This window comes from Cyprinus carpio, unplaced genomic scaffold (assembly GCF_018340385.1).
Source record: "Cyprinus carpio isolate SPL01 unplaced genomic scaffold, ASM1834038v1 S000006493, whole genome shotgun sequence".
NCBI classification, from domain to species: Eukaryota; Metazoa; Chordata; class Actinopteri; order Cypriniformes; family Cyprinidae; genus Cyprinus; species Cyprinus carpio.
In genome coordinates this window covers 532,120-545,854 of record NW_024879166.1, presented here as the reverse complement: position 1 = coordinate 545,854, position 13,735 = coordinate 532,120, and the positions used below count along the sequence as shown (strand labels likewise).

The 13,735-nt window shown below is 37.0% G+C and overlaps 1 protein-coding gene across 5 annotated transcripts in view; it reads right to left on the bottom strand.

Moving 5' to 3' along the window:
• Positions 1 to 1,121: 1,121 nt before the first annotated feature.
• The window catches only part of LOC109083683 (E3 ubiquitin-protein ligase RFWD3-like), a 512,102-nt gene continuing 499,488 nt past the window's right edge, over positions 1,122 to 13,735 (bottom strand). Inside the window, exons 1-15 of one of the 5 annotated variants that reach the window (XM_042754305.1) lie at positions 11,752 to 11,948; positions 11,272 to 11,374; positions 10,386 to 10,446; positions 10,076 to 10,261; positions 9,690 to 9,880; positions 8,186 to 8,259; positions 7,825 to 8,025; positions 7,463 to 7,554; positions 7,259 to 7,373; positions 6,206 to 6,422; positions 5,979 to 6,129; positions 4,301 to 4,477; positions 3,990 to 4,204; positions 1,654 to 1,856; positions 1,122 to 1,534 (exon numbers count right to left, since the gene is read on the bottom strand). In XM_042754305.1, coding sequence (XP_042610239.1) covers positions 1,391 to 1,534; positions 1,654 to 1,856; positions 3,990 to 4,204; positions 4,301 to 4,477; positions 5,979 to 6,129; positions 6,206 to 6,422; positions 7,259 to 7,373; positions 7,463 to 7,554; positions 7,825 to 8,025; positions 8,186 to 8,259; positions 9,690 to 9,880; positions 10,076 to 10,261; positions 10,386 to 10,446; positions 11,272 to 11,368 — 2,124 coding nt within the window. In that variant the 5' untranslated portion in view covers positions 11,369 to 11,374; positions 11,752 to 11,948 and the 3' untranslated portion in view covers positions 1,122 to 1,390. Of the gene's footprint in view, positions 1,535 to 1,653; positions 1,857 to 3,989; positions 4,205 to 4,300; positions 4,478 to 5,978; positions 6,130 to 6,205; positions 6,423 to 7,258; positions 7,374 to 7,462; positions 7,555 to 7,824; positions 8,026 to 8,185; positions 8,260 to 9,689; positions 9,881 to 10,075; positions 10,262 to 10,385; positions 10,447 to 11,271; positions 11,375 to 11,751; positions 11,949 to 13,735 lie in introns of those variants that run through there. The other 4 variants (XM_042754306.1, XM_042754308.1, XM_042754307.1 and 1 more) reach the window with 4 other exon arrangements.

Here is a 13,735-nt window from a genome sequence, read left to right as displayed (position 1 = left end):
TTAACTGTATATTCTCAATCAAACAACTGTTTATTGGTGCCTGTATTCAGGTAAAATTATGATCCAGAACGCTGCTGCAGTAAGACGTAATATGGTTTTGTCACCTGGTTCCTGTAACTTTTCTTTGCGATGATCAGAATGGACCAATCACAGTCGTGTGCTTACAGTGTAGCAATTTATTTATTTTCTTTTTTTTTTTATCGAGATTATTTTTGTGTCCGGTTTCAATTTTATGTCAGACAATATTTCTACATATAACATTTAAATTGTTCTATCTTTTATAAAGCGAACGTATCTTCCAAAAAAAGGCCTTGCGCCCTCTATAGAAGACTAGTGTATATTCTGCAGGAATCCGTTATTAGCTTGTAACGAACAGTAACGTGTTATTTTATTAATTTATTTTTACATGACGCAACCTCAGAATTATGTATGTTGTATTATGTTTAAATACATATTATATACAAATTCTGAAGGTTTTTAGAGGGGTTTGTTCATAGACAGTAACATTTGCTTGATTTATAGCATATTATTCTTAAAATATGGTAAAATTATCTTTTTTTTTTTTTTCTGGCTATATTGACAATATTTTCTGATTTATGTAGTGATAAATAGATATATCCAATATCCCATTGTAAAAACCTTTAACTATTACATGCCAAACTATTTATTTATTTTTGGCTTTATCCAATGTCCAGATTTCTGAAAATTAGTGCATATTTGCATTAATAAGATAACACCTTGTTTACATATTTAAACACAACATCTCAGAAAACGTCAGAATACAAATCAACCGTCTTAATATACTATGATGAATAAACTAGAGAACGTATGGTGATATTTGTGATATCTGTTATTGCCATTATATATTCTATTTTAATTACTAATAACATATTTGGCCCAAATTTTACACACAACCCTGTTACTGCTGCACCACTGCAGAGGAACATTTCTGAAATGTATGACACCCAAGAAATAACCTGATTTGGCTCAAATCCCTGTTAAGACAATATTTCTAATACCAACTTTATTAACTTATAAGAGATCACTGCGAATCTTCTTTATATTTTCCCACTGATTTCATTGATTTCTCCTATAAGGTGTTTTTAAGGATGTCACAAACGTAGTCATCAGTTGTTTTATTAAAGAAATTAAAAACAAAACAAAACAACACGTACATATATACAGTGAACAATGATCACTTTTAATTAAGACATTAATAAAGCCCTGATTTTAAGGTCTGAAAACAATCTCTTTATAAAAGAACACAATATAAAATATAGATATTAAGATTTAAAACAAGCAAAACACAGCGGCCCAGACCACCAGAGGCCATGTATTTGGTTAATGAGAAATGCTTCTTCAGATTCTTGTTTGAATGTTACTCTCAGCTTCACTCCCATTTATAGACCTTCAGCATCTTCTCGGTCAGAGAGGCCAGAAAACTGCTCTGGTTGACCCCAAACGGACAGATGTCCAGCACGGGGAGATCCGCAGGCATCTTCTGAAGCAGAGCACCGGTGCCGGCGTCCCAGACCTGCAGACAGAGCGGAGAGATCACAGTGAACACGTGCAGGACCAACATCAACATCTTACATGTGTAACGAGTGACCAAATAAAAAGCGAGCGCAGGAGTGGATGAGGAGCGTCTCTCACCATGGTGGAGTTCGTGGCCTCGTCTCCAGCACACACGAGCGTGGCTCCCTCTCCGGCCGGACTCTTGAACACGGCGTTCTTGGTGAGCAGCTTGCAGGAGGATCCAGCGGTGAAGGTCTGGACCGCAGCGCAGGAGCAGCTGTCTGTCTGAGGCGTCCGGCTGAGCTCCATTAAAACACAGCGCAGGGACGGGTTTGCACGACCTGCACGGCACAAAACACACATGAAATGCCAATGCTATTAAAAAGGAACCAAGATGCAATAAATCAAAAGACCAAGACATACAATCAAATACAGATGAGCTTAAATTAAAATAGGAATGTGCATTATATTGAAATATATTTTTATATAACAATAATAAAAAGTCTGATTAAACAACTTACAGCCAATGATATTAGTGACTTTGAGTATACCAGCATTTATTTGTTTATATCTTTTAAAAGTCACACTGAAACTGAAGCGCCATCTTTTTTTTTTTCAGAATTGTGATGAACATTCAAGTGGAATGAGTTAAAAAACTGCAATAAGAATTAAGTTCACCAGAAGTTTGAGTTTGATTAAACATCACGAGGTCCAGCCAAATGAATGAATGAATGAATGAAACATGCATGGATGAATAGTTCACAGAAGGATCCATAACATGCATTTACAAAATAGATTGGTGATGTTGACTTTTAATCTGATTAGATTGATATTAGAAGCTAATATTATCAGTATCTGTGTTGGACAATATTAGCGTTTTTTTTCTAATTATTATTAATCTTTTTTTTAACTATAGGGTCAATGACAAAGTAAGTGTCAAAATATTATTTCCTGCATTTAAATCACTGTATGTATACATTGAAATTTTCTGTTTTTAAATAAATCATAAAAAAAAAAAACACACACACTTAAAGCTAATAATATCAAGGCTTATATGGCTATATTGGTATTGGTCAATATTAGTATTTTTTTTTAGTTTACCTCTTTATTGATGTATAAGAGACAAGAGACATACAAATAAAAAATAAAAAAAGAGGAAAAAAATCAAACCAACACCTGTTTCGACATGCTTCACCAAATAAAAAAAAACTTAAAATTTTTCCAAAAACTCATAAGAAATTATCAAAAAAAAAAAGAGCAATTTTTCTTATCTTCTGACCACTAGGTGGCGCTGTGCTGAAACTGTGCAGGTAACCTGAGGTCATGGCTGTCTTAACATATGCCAAGTTTGGTTTGAATACACTAAAGGCTGATTTATACTTCTGCGTTGGACCTACGCTGTAGCCTTTATTTATACTCCTGTATCGTTGTCCGCGTCGACGTGCAGTACACATGCAAACCGCTAGTCTGCAGTGTCCACGGGCATGTTGCTGGTGTAACCCACAGACCACAGAAAAAGCAGAAGAAGCGGCTCCTCGGAGAAGCATTATAACCGTGAGGGCGGCAAATAAATATCAAATCATAAAATCATTATTTAAAACTACAAAAAGAAGACAACTGAACAGGAGAAGATGGAATTCTTTCAATCTCCACAAGGACTTGTACCATGGCAGATCAACATTGTTGGTCACGGACAACTAGTGATGTATAATGCTATGTAGTATAATAAATAAGACACTTGTTCTTTGATTTGTTTTATTTTATATAAGAATGTGTCACATTAAAATATATTAAAGTGCACATAAACACACACAAAACTCAAGAACATATGGAGTTCTAGCAGACCAATCACAGCGCTTGCGGTCCGCGTGAAATTGACACGCTGTTAGATTTTTGGAGAGGTGCACGTCAGGCTACGGCGTAGGGTGTGCGTCTATGCGTAGACTATGGCGTAGGTCCGATGCAGAAGTATAAATCAGCCTAAAAGCGTTGCGGAGATATAGCCTCGCGTCCATTTTGGCGTGCTCTTCGTCAAATTTGTTTGCGCATTATTCAAGATACTTTGTTTTTTGTCATGGTCTGAAGATGATCTGGTTCAATTTTAGCAAAAACCAGGCCAATGGTCTAGAAGGCGTTTGAAAAACCAAAACGTATGGCGGTTCAAAAGTTATCAGCATAAATGTGAGTGCAAATTTGAGCTGTTGGTGGCGCTAGAGGGTTTAAGTTAGAGACCATGTGCCAAATTTAATAACTTTTCAGCAAGCAGTTCTATGGGCTGCCATCGACTCAAGAGCAGAAGAACAACTACCTTCAGCGCTTGGCCCTTAATAACATATTTTTTAAACTGTACAAAACCAACAAAGCAGTATAAATCGTTAAAAGGCAGCCATCATATTACATATCGGCCCTAATAAAGTAAAATACCTATGATAATTAAATATTAGGACTGGCCCGTTTGTGAGTTGGACGTGTACCTGGTCTGTACGTGACGAGGCAGTGTCTGCTGTCCGGCTCCACCTGTATGTCTGTGCAGCTGCCCGACTCTAGAGGAAGGATGTGGGGCGTGTATGTGGTTCCCTCCATGTGCTCCCAGAAACATCCGCCCTCCAGCGAGCCAGCGATTAGGCCGCCACACGGGAACGTGCTGGAGGCGGCACGCGGGATGTAGGACAGAGACACCACTGGACAGCTACAGTGAAGAAGCGGGACAAAATGAATGGGACACAGTCCAGCAATATTTACAGCATGCTACAGTTTCACCAAAGAGGATACAGCTGAAAGTGACCTGGAGCGCAGCGGCGCCAGCTCCTGAACGTGAGTGCTGGTGTCCCGCGTGTCGTACACCAGCACAGAGCCGTTGGCGAGACCGGCGTAAATGTAGTTGTTGTTGTCATGGCACCAGCAGCAGCTCCACACAGGTCTGCCCGTGTTGTAGGCCTGAACCACCGTGTTCGTCATCAGGCTGCGAAGAAAACATCAAAAGAGTCTCAACGTGCTATATTCAGAAGCTGATCGAAACTAGCATTGGGTTTTGGTGCATAAAAAAAAAAAAATAACCAGGGATTCGTCTTCAAGCATTTTCAAACTAAAATCTGCCGGTACATTCAAATCATTCTGGGTGGTAAAATCAGAATCTTCCAAAGAATAATCAATAAAAAAAGAATAATCATATTCCAGTCTGGTTTGAATGTAACCCAATAAAAAGGAGTATACTATAAAACACTGCCAAGAGTTGTCAAGACAGGCTGCACGCAAAAACACACATTACATGAGCAATGTAGTCTGATTCACTAACAGATGATTCTTATGAACTTGACCAGAGTTGTCTGATTAAGGTTTTTATTAAACTGTTCAAAAAGACAAGTTACTGGTATGAATCAGTTTGTCCTGTATAATTTACAGCATTAAAGAGAGAGAACAGACATCATAACTGATTCATCTGATTATATATCACAATCAAAATTAAACCGAATCAAACAAAGACTGTCTGAATCAGAATCAAATCAGGAAATCAATTCTAGAGGATGACGGATACTGGATTTTGATAATCATTGAGATACTATTACAGTTTATGTAAGCATTATGAATTAGCTTTTGCGCTGCATAATTTCTTTTTAATTTTGAGTCAAATATTAGTAATTTTGTTGCATTGTATTCATTTTTTTATGTTTAATATTATATTGTTTTTATTAATTTTAATTTTAGCTTCAGTTATTTGAGTAGTACATGAAAATGAGATGCTGCCTTGGCAACTAACTGAAATAAAATATGTTTTTAAATATTTAATTTAATATATTTTAACATTTATTGTATTTTTGTTATGGATTTAGTTTTAGTTTACTATAACAGCCCGACTGATAACAATAACCAAGTTGGAATATCTGGCCAATAACATTTAAACTTTTTTTTATTTTTAAATTTTTAAAAAGCAGCAACATGAAAACAACAAAAAAAATCCTTAATGAATATCAGTGCTGAATTATTTTATTCTAAAATGTAAGAAATGTAAGTGTTTTGAAGTTATTATTAAAAAAGCAATGAAAAATAGCATCACATTATTTTACATTTTATTAACATGAAATCTAAATATAAAAATTACAAAACAAAATAAACATATCATTTTTTTTTTTTTTTAATGGCACATACAGTATAATGTTCATGTGCTTTCAAATGAAGGTTATACTGTCCTTATTTCAGAAGATATTATTAGATTTTAGATGTATATATATTTCACCTTGCTCTTACGCTCCTTTGCACATAACTACTTGAAGTTTATTTCATAAGAAAAGAAACAAAAAATATGTATCTAACTTTAAGTGTCGATTAATTGGCATAAATTATATATTTGTCGGTGTCAAATTAATTCCAGTCCTGCGTTTTGTGTTGTTTTATTATAGCAGGTGTTACTTGGTGATTGACAGAACATACAGTTATTACACAGGAGGAAAGCATCGGTCTGTCACCTGGTGAGTTTGAGGGTGTTGTCGAGGGCCGCAGACAGCAGAAGGCTGTCCTGGTGTCGGCTGAAGGCCAGACCTCGGATCTGTTTGGAGTGGATGGGAACATACTGACTAGGTTTGAGAGTCGCAGTGCTGATCTTCTTCACACCGAAGCCTGAGGGAGCAACAATCAATGGCTATATAAACAATGAGAGGAAACAAAATCAATGTGGAACAGCTCAAATTCCTACCTGGCACCAAGGTTGCTTGTGGAGAAGGCTGAGACGCCAGCAGGCAGCCGAGAGGCTCACAGTAGGACAGGACCCTACTGCCCCCCGTCTGAGACACCAGCACAGCCTTAGAGAAGACATAATGTCCCCCGCTGGACGAGTCCTGCCTCTGAGATGACGAGAGAGACGCTCTCTGAGAGGAGCCGAACGCTGCCTGAGCTTTCCACCTCCTCAACTCCTAAACACAGAGATCAGGACTGAATACAGCAGCGATGATGCTTTACTTCCACTAGTCACATGATCATAAGCTCGTAGTATGTGGCTCTAATTTGTTGTCATTAAATTGAACGAAATTAAATCGTCCACCCCATTCTATAGATAAGTGTTTTCAAAATTGGATTTTTGGACCCCATTGACTTTCACTGTATGGAAAGTTTTTCTCTCTCTCTCTCTACAGAAATATTTTCATTTGGGGGTGAACTATATAAAAAAATATATATATTTTTTTACATTTACCAAAATTGTCATATAACCATTTTTCATTCTGCTTTCCAAAGCTTTCCATTATTACTTATTTAAACAATAATTATTCTATTGAAATCTTCAATTTTTAACAGTATGGAACCAAACAAATCAGCATAAAATCTAAATATTTTCTGTAAAAAATTTGGAACACAATTTAAAAAATGCTGTATTTCCTGGAATATACTATAGTATTGAATATCAGAGTCATGCTGACTTATAAATCAAAGTTAGGTATGTAATACAATTAACGTTAAGCATGCATAACATGCAAAAAGTACATACATTTGGATTTGTGCTGAAGAAAAGAGGTTTGTGAACCCAAGTTATTTTTATAGTACATTTCCCATATGCCAGAAGCTTTAGTTTTACTTTAATAAATTTGTTTAGGCTTGGTGTTTATAATAAATGTTGCTAATAGGTTTTTCACAACAATAATATTTTAATAATATAAAAAAACATAAAAAACCGCTCCACAAAACAACTACCAACAAAAAACACGAGACGTAAAAGAAAGAGGAGCACAGAGTTTCTCCTGAAAAAGACACGCACCTCGACCTCTTTGCGCAGTCGCACATTTTCATCAGCCATGAGCTGCATCTGCTGCCGACACTGAGCCACCTCCAGCTGCTCCATCCTCCGTGACCCCTGCTCCAGCTCTAAACGACTGCACAGTCAAACCCATCAGCTCAAGCACATTCTGCAGATGCATTCAAATAAAACCCCACAACCAATAAGAATCTCTCAAACAAGCACCTCTTCAGTCGCACTTCCTCCGTGTTGTCCACCGCTTTCAGTTTCCGTGCATAAAGAAATATGATATGCCCACGTTTGGCTGGTTTATTGCACTAAGGACACACAAAATCATTTTATTGTTTATAATAGTTAACATTTTTATTAATATTTTAAAAACAATATAGTAAAAAACGACAACATTCAAATAAAGTACAATAAAAAAAAAAGTGTATATGCATTCATACAGCCAGTCATGGACCTACTTACAAAAAAAAAAAGTTTCTTTATATATATTATATTATATATATTGACTATTCTGGTATCGTAACCAGCGAATGATCAGGCCTTTGATTCTAGCACAATGTTCATTCAGTGAAACCCACCTGTGGACATTTACTTCCTCCCCCCGTCAGCCAGCGGGAGATACAGATGAAGCCGAAAAGGTGACCGCAGCGGAGAGCGGCCAATCGGTGGTCCCCTGCCGTGGTCCAGGGCTCAAAACAGATGGAGCAGGTCTCTCCCTCGCCCTCATCTGCTTCAGCCTCTCCTGCAGGACTCGCTGCGGCTGCCACAGGATCCTCCGACTCACAGACAGATGACAATTCACAACCCACTTTACTACTATGTTGTTATGCATATTCTGCCACATTAACAGCGGATCAGATCAGTTCTGTTGATTTCACATAATTTATTATAAAGGCACAACAGCTGAAGACACATTACCAACACAAAAGCATCAGTCACCTCAGACTCTTGTTCTGGCTCTTCTGGTTGAGCGGCTGCTCTCGACCCTTCAGCCTCTGTAGAAACACTGGACCCTGAGTTACACAAAAACATACGGCTTCATTTCACATGCCAAGAAGCCAATCATAACATAGGAATATAAATATGAGTCTTACAAATACAGTAGCAAAAAAAAAGTGTTCAAGGATCAAAAAAGGAATGGAAAATATGGCTGAAAAATAAATCAATCAATAAAAATAACACATTTCATTATCAATATAAATGTGTAAATTAGAGGTCGACCGACATATGGGTTTTTCACTGCCGATGCCGATATTTAGAAATCAGGGCAGCTGATGACCGATATATGATGCCAATTTTTTTGGCCGATACTCTTTTTTTTTATATATATATATATATATTCATCTCATAAAAGTGAGTTTGTGCAAATTATTATTGCAGGGTACAAGATATTAATAGTAGTAGTAGCCAAATTTAGAGAAATAATACATGGCTCCAGTGTTTCCCACAGACTGCAAATTAATTCTCTGCCAGCAGGAGGCGCTGTTGGAGCGGAGATATAGCGGTTTCCCCGGTATCGGCTGTAATCATATAAGCACTGCTCACAAACGCTACTTTATCAGGCATTACAGGAAAGACGAAACGAAAATGACATCGAAGCTTTTCTGAAGACAGTCGGTTCTTTTCAAATACACCCGCGCTGCATTTTAATTCTGAAACGTGAAGCGCTCATTTTATTCAACAAAGTATAAGCCTTTTGGAAAATCTATTTGTGGCGGTTTTGATATAGTGACGAGCCGTCACAAATAACTCAATGTATAGGAAACACTGCTATAATCAAATGACCATAGTGATAACAAAAATAAAAGATTTCACACATATTACGCAGAGTGTGAGCTGCTCCGTCTCTTTCAATTTAGACTGGTATTACTGGTGCATCCACTGTTTAAAAATAAAATCAAATTAAATAAATAAATAAAAATTTCCTTTTTATAATAGGAAGGTGTAATTAGAATTCTAGCCAGTACCAATAAAATTAATTATTTTTATGTTTTTGTTGATATTATAATTTATTTTAATATTAGATGATATTAGAATTTATTCAGACACATTAAAATAATAAAACCTAAAATGTACAATTTTAGACATCATAATAATGCATGAAAATCTATTCAATTTGAAAGTGTTATAAAAAGTATTGGTGCATTTAAAAATAGCTGTAATTTTGAGTTAGTTGAAATGTAAAAATAGGGGAACAACTGAGTTATATCCAATATCTATTATAATGATAAATTAAAAATTTATATTACTATAATTGATATGTTAATGATATATTGGGCATCTCTTATGTTATAAATTTAAGATTATGTCAATTACTTCTATTATCAAAAATGATATCAGCAATTCTAATAGTAAACTGTTCATGTAGAACTTAATTAAATCATTTAAAAGTTAGCTGGGAAAATGAACGCGTGATGAACTGAGAAATGAAACGGCAGTGGACCTGTAGCGCTGGATTGATCAGACGTGGGCACATTCACAACAGCAGCGGTGTGTCTGGAGCTCGGTTCAGGATCCAGCGCTTGTGGATTCGGTGCGTCCTGGGAGCCGCTCAGCCGCTCTGCCAGATTCTCCACGATGAGCTCCCGGAGTCTGCGGATTCGCTCTTCACGCGGGGAGAACTGCGTCCGTGAACTTAGAGAGAGGAAGGAAGTCAGAAAGATCAAGTCTTTCAATGATTCCATACTGTTGTTGCAGGAAAAAGTTAGTGAACCCGTTATATTTACATTTGACTTTTATGAGTTCTTTTATGAATTCTAAAGAAATTCCTGCAACCATATTTGGGGGGAAAAGCTGCAGTCTGATGGTCCAGCGGTTGCATTCTCTTACCCAGTTACATGTCTCCTCCTGACCACCCGAAGACCTGAGAGTCTGAGTCGATCAGACGGGCTTTGAACCTGCATGGGAACACCCTCTTCTTCTGTGCTGCTCTCGGAGTCAGAGACTACAATCACACTGGCCTCACTGGATACTGGAGCGACTTCCACCTCCATATCCTCCATCCTCAAATATGTCCTGCAGGAGACACCACAAGCAAGAGTTACGGGCTGAAACAGGGTTATGATCATTAACTAAAAGGATACTTTACCCAAAAATAACAATTCTGTCATGATTTACTCACCCTCAAGTTGTTACAAACCTGTATGAGTTGACGGTAGCCATTGACTTACATAGCATAGAGAAAACAAGTTCGGAACAACCTGAGGGTGAGTAAATCATGACAGAAATTCATTTTTGGGTGAACTATTCCTTTAAAACCAAACCGTACAAAAAAATAAATAAATAAATAAAAAAAAATTACTTGAAATAAAATAAATGTTAACATAGATAATAGAAAATATAGAAAAATAAAGAAAGAAAATTCAACTTCAAATATAGAAAATATTTAAAAAAAAATATGAAGATATAATTTCTCATTTTCTTTTAGTTTAACTTGATGCACTAGAATATAAAAAAATAATAATCGCAGAAACAACAAAATTACTAAAACTTCAACTAAAACTAAAATATAAAAATATTTGAAAAATAAACAAAATATAATAAAAACATTCAAAATATAAATAAAAACTAAAATAGTATATCCATGATTCAGCCTCAATTTCACATAATCCCGCATTCAGACTAATAACGCAACTTTTTTACGCAACACTAGTATCTGATAAATTCACAGCGACAGAAAGCTTTATGTGTGGCGACGTATTCATAAAGTAATGCATTACATATTTTTACATCTTTTGAGGCAAGCATGCCAATATGTACCATAAGATTGATTTGTGGGGCCCGGGGCCCCTTCCCAAATTCCACACACAGAGCCCTGCTTCTGTAACATCTAAAACATACCTCGTCCCTTTGCTTCTAAAACCCTTGATTTCACACATCATGCCAAATTATGAAATGTGCCAATGTTTAATTAATAACAACACACGTATCTTGTTTATTCACAGAGCCAAAATGTTTTAAGCGTGGGACCCCAATGGCGCCTTCACACTTCAAATATTCATACTGTAAAACGATGCATTAATTACCTTTCACCTCTTCATAACATGTCACTTTGTAGCAAAAAAAGATGGTCTGTGGCCCATTTGTCACAGGGCCCGGGGCCTCATCCCAAATTCCACACATAGGGCCCTGCATGTGTAACATTTAAACCATATTTTAAAATTAATCCTTTGTCCTTGCTGACTCTCTACTTTCATAAAACAGAATAGAGCAGGTCATCCGGGTATCTCACACAGGTTTGGGACGCGCTTAGTACGGATAGTATGCGAACTACACTAGTTTGCAGAACTGCTAGATCGCTTGTTAAACTCTTAAACATCAAATCATACTACATCAGTACACATTAGGATGATCTTAAAGTCAGCATTAACTAGTTATTTAATAGACTAGTTTTATAGATTTCGCTAACGAAATAAAGACAGGCACTCTGATCATAAACACGCTGCTAATGTTGCTAACTAACGTTACAGCACACCAATAACATACACAACACTGACAATATTTACCGAGCAGAGCGATCGGTTCGCTTGCTGGATTATTTGGTCCGGTCAACAAAAACTAGATTGTCCAGTTTAAAAGTTGGTCGTGGTGGGATTTCAAATGATTAGCAAGAAGCTCGTTAAATTCGCGAAAAAATTTGTGCAGGATCGACTGCTGCAAACACAACCGCCAACGCGGAGGACCGCCCACTGTGTTCTTTTTGCTCTTTGATTGGACAACAGCTTTCAGCGAGTCAACGACTCCGAGTCATTTTCGGGAATCGGTTCTTTTGAACAGTTCATTTCAAAGAACACGCAGAGGCCGGCTGCGTAAACTGTTTAGACTACTAATCTAGCAACCTTGTTGTTAATTAAAAACAACAACAACAACAACAACAACAACAACAACAACAACAAAAAAAACCTAGATTAAAAGGAAACTAGTTAAAAGAGAGAACAGGTCCTTAAAATGAAGTGTTACCCTGGTAAACACTCTCTGGGTCAGCAGCAGGAGAGAGAGTGACCCTTCAGAAATGCAACCAATGATGCGGTTGAGTTATTATGATGACATTATGATGAAGTCTGAGGGTCTTCAGGTAACTGAAGATAAGAAGAAGAGCTTTTGGGCAATAAAGCTGGGAAATAAAGCAGGTCTAAGACAGATAATGAAAAGGGGGAAGGGTTGTCTGGAAAGAAAACGACAGAAATTCTGTAAAATTTGTCTAAGCTCTCATCTACATACTGAATATATGAGAATCCTACAGGAACACAAGTTTGTAGATCAATGGAGTGTACAAACAACCCAGATAGCACAGGTATGTCTGCAGAGGTTAGATGCAAGGTGTAAAGATCGCTTCATCTGGAAAACATCTGCTGTGTATAAACATCTGATAAACATCTTTAAGATGTCAGTTTTACATACATTCTAAATCATAAACATTTCTGAACCTCTATCTGTCATCTGTTTGGAATCGTACTATAGATGAATTGCAGATGAATTTAGCAGATGTAATGCAGACGTCAAATAGATGTCTCTGTGATGTGCATGTGCTATCAGGGAAGACACCTTTTGCATTTAAAAATTAGACTGTACACGCACAGTACATCACAGAGACATCTATATGATTTCTGCATTAACATCTGCAAGACGTGTTTTTTAGAGTGTCTGCTCATCTGCAATGCGTCTGTAAGATGTTTCCTCTCAGATGTTAAATGGACATTTAGAAAATGTATTTAAGATGTTTATAATTTAGAATGTATATAAAACTGCTTTTTTTCTAAAATGTTTATCAAATGTTTTTAAACAGCAGATGTGTACAAATCAAGTGCAATTTAGAAAACTTCTTAACAATGTGATATCTGGGAAGTCATATCTAAACATGATCTAGAAGCACAGGCGTTTTCTCTGGGACAAGGCTCATTTAAAATGGACTGTGGCAAAGTGGAAAACTGTTCTGTGGTCAGACGAATCAAAATTTGAAGTTCTTTTTGGAAAACTGGGACGCCATGTCATCCGGACTAAAGAGGACAAGGACAACCCAAGTTGTTATCAGCGCTCAGTTCAGAAGCCTGCATCTCTGATGGTATGGGGTTGCATGAGTGCATGTGGCATGGGCAGCTTACACATCTGGAAAGGCACAATCAACGCTGAAAGGTATATCCAAGTTCTAGAACAACATATGCTCCCATCCAGACGTCGTCTCTTTCAAGGAAGACCTTGCATTTTCCAACATGACAATGCCAGATCACATACTGCATCAATTACAACATCATGGCTGCATAGAAGAAGGATCCGGGTACTGAAATGGCCAGCCTGCAGTCCAGATCTTTCACTCATAGAAAAGATTTGGCGCATCAAAAAGAGGAAGATGCGACAAAGAAGACCTAAGACAGTTGAGCAACTAGAAGCCTGTATTAGACAAGAATGGGAGAACATTCCTATTCCTAAACTTGAGCAACTTGTCTCCTCAGTCCCCAGACGTTTGCAGACTGTTCTAAAAAGAAGAGGGGA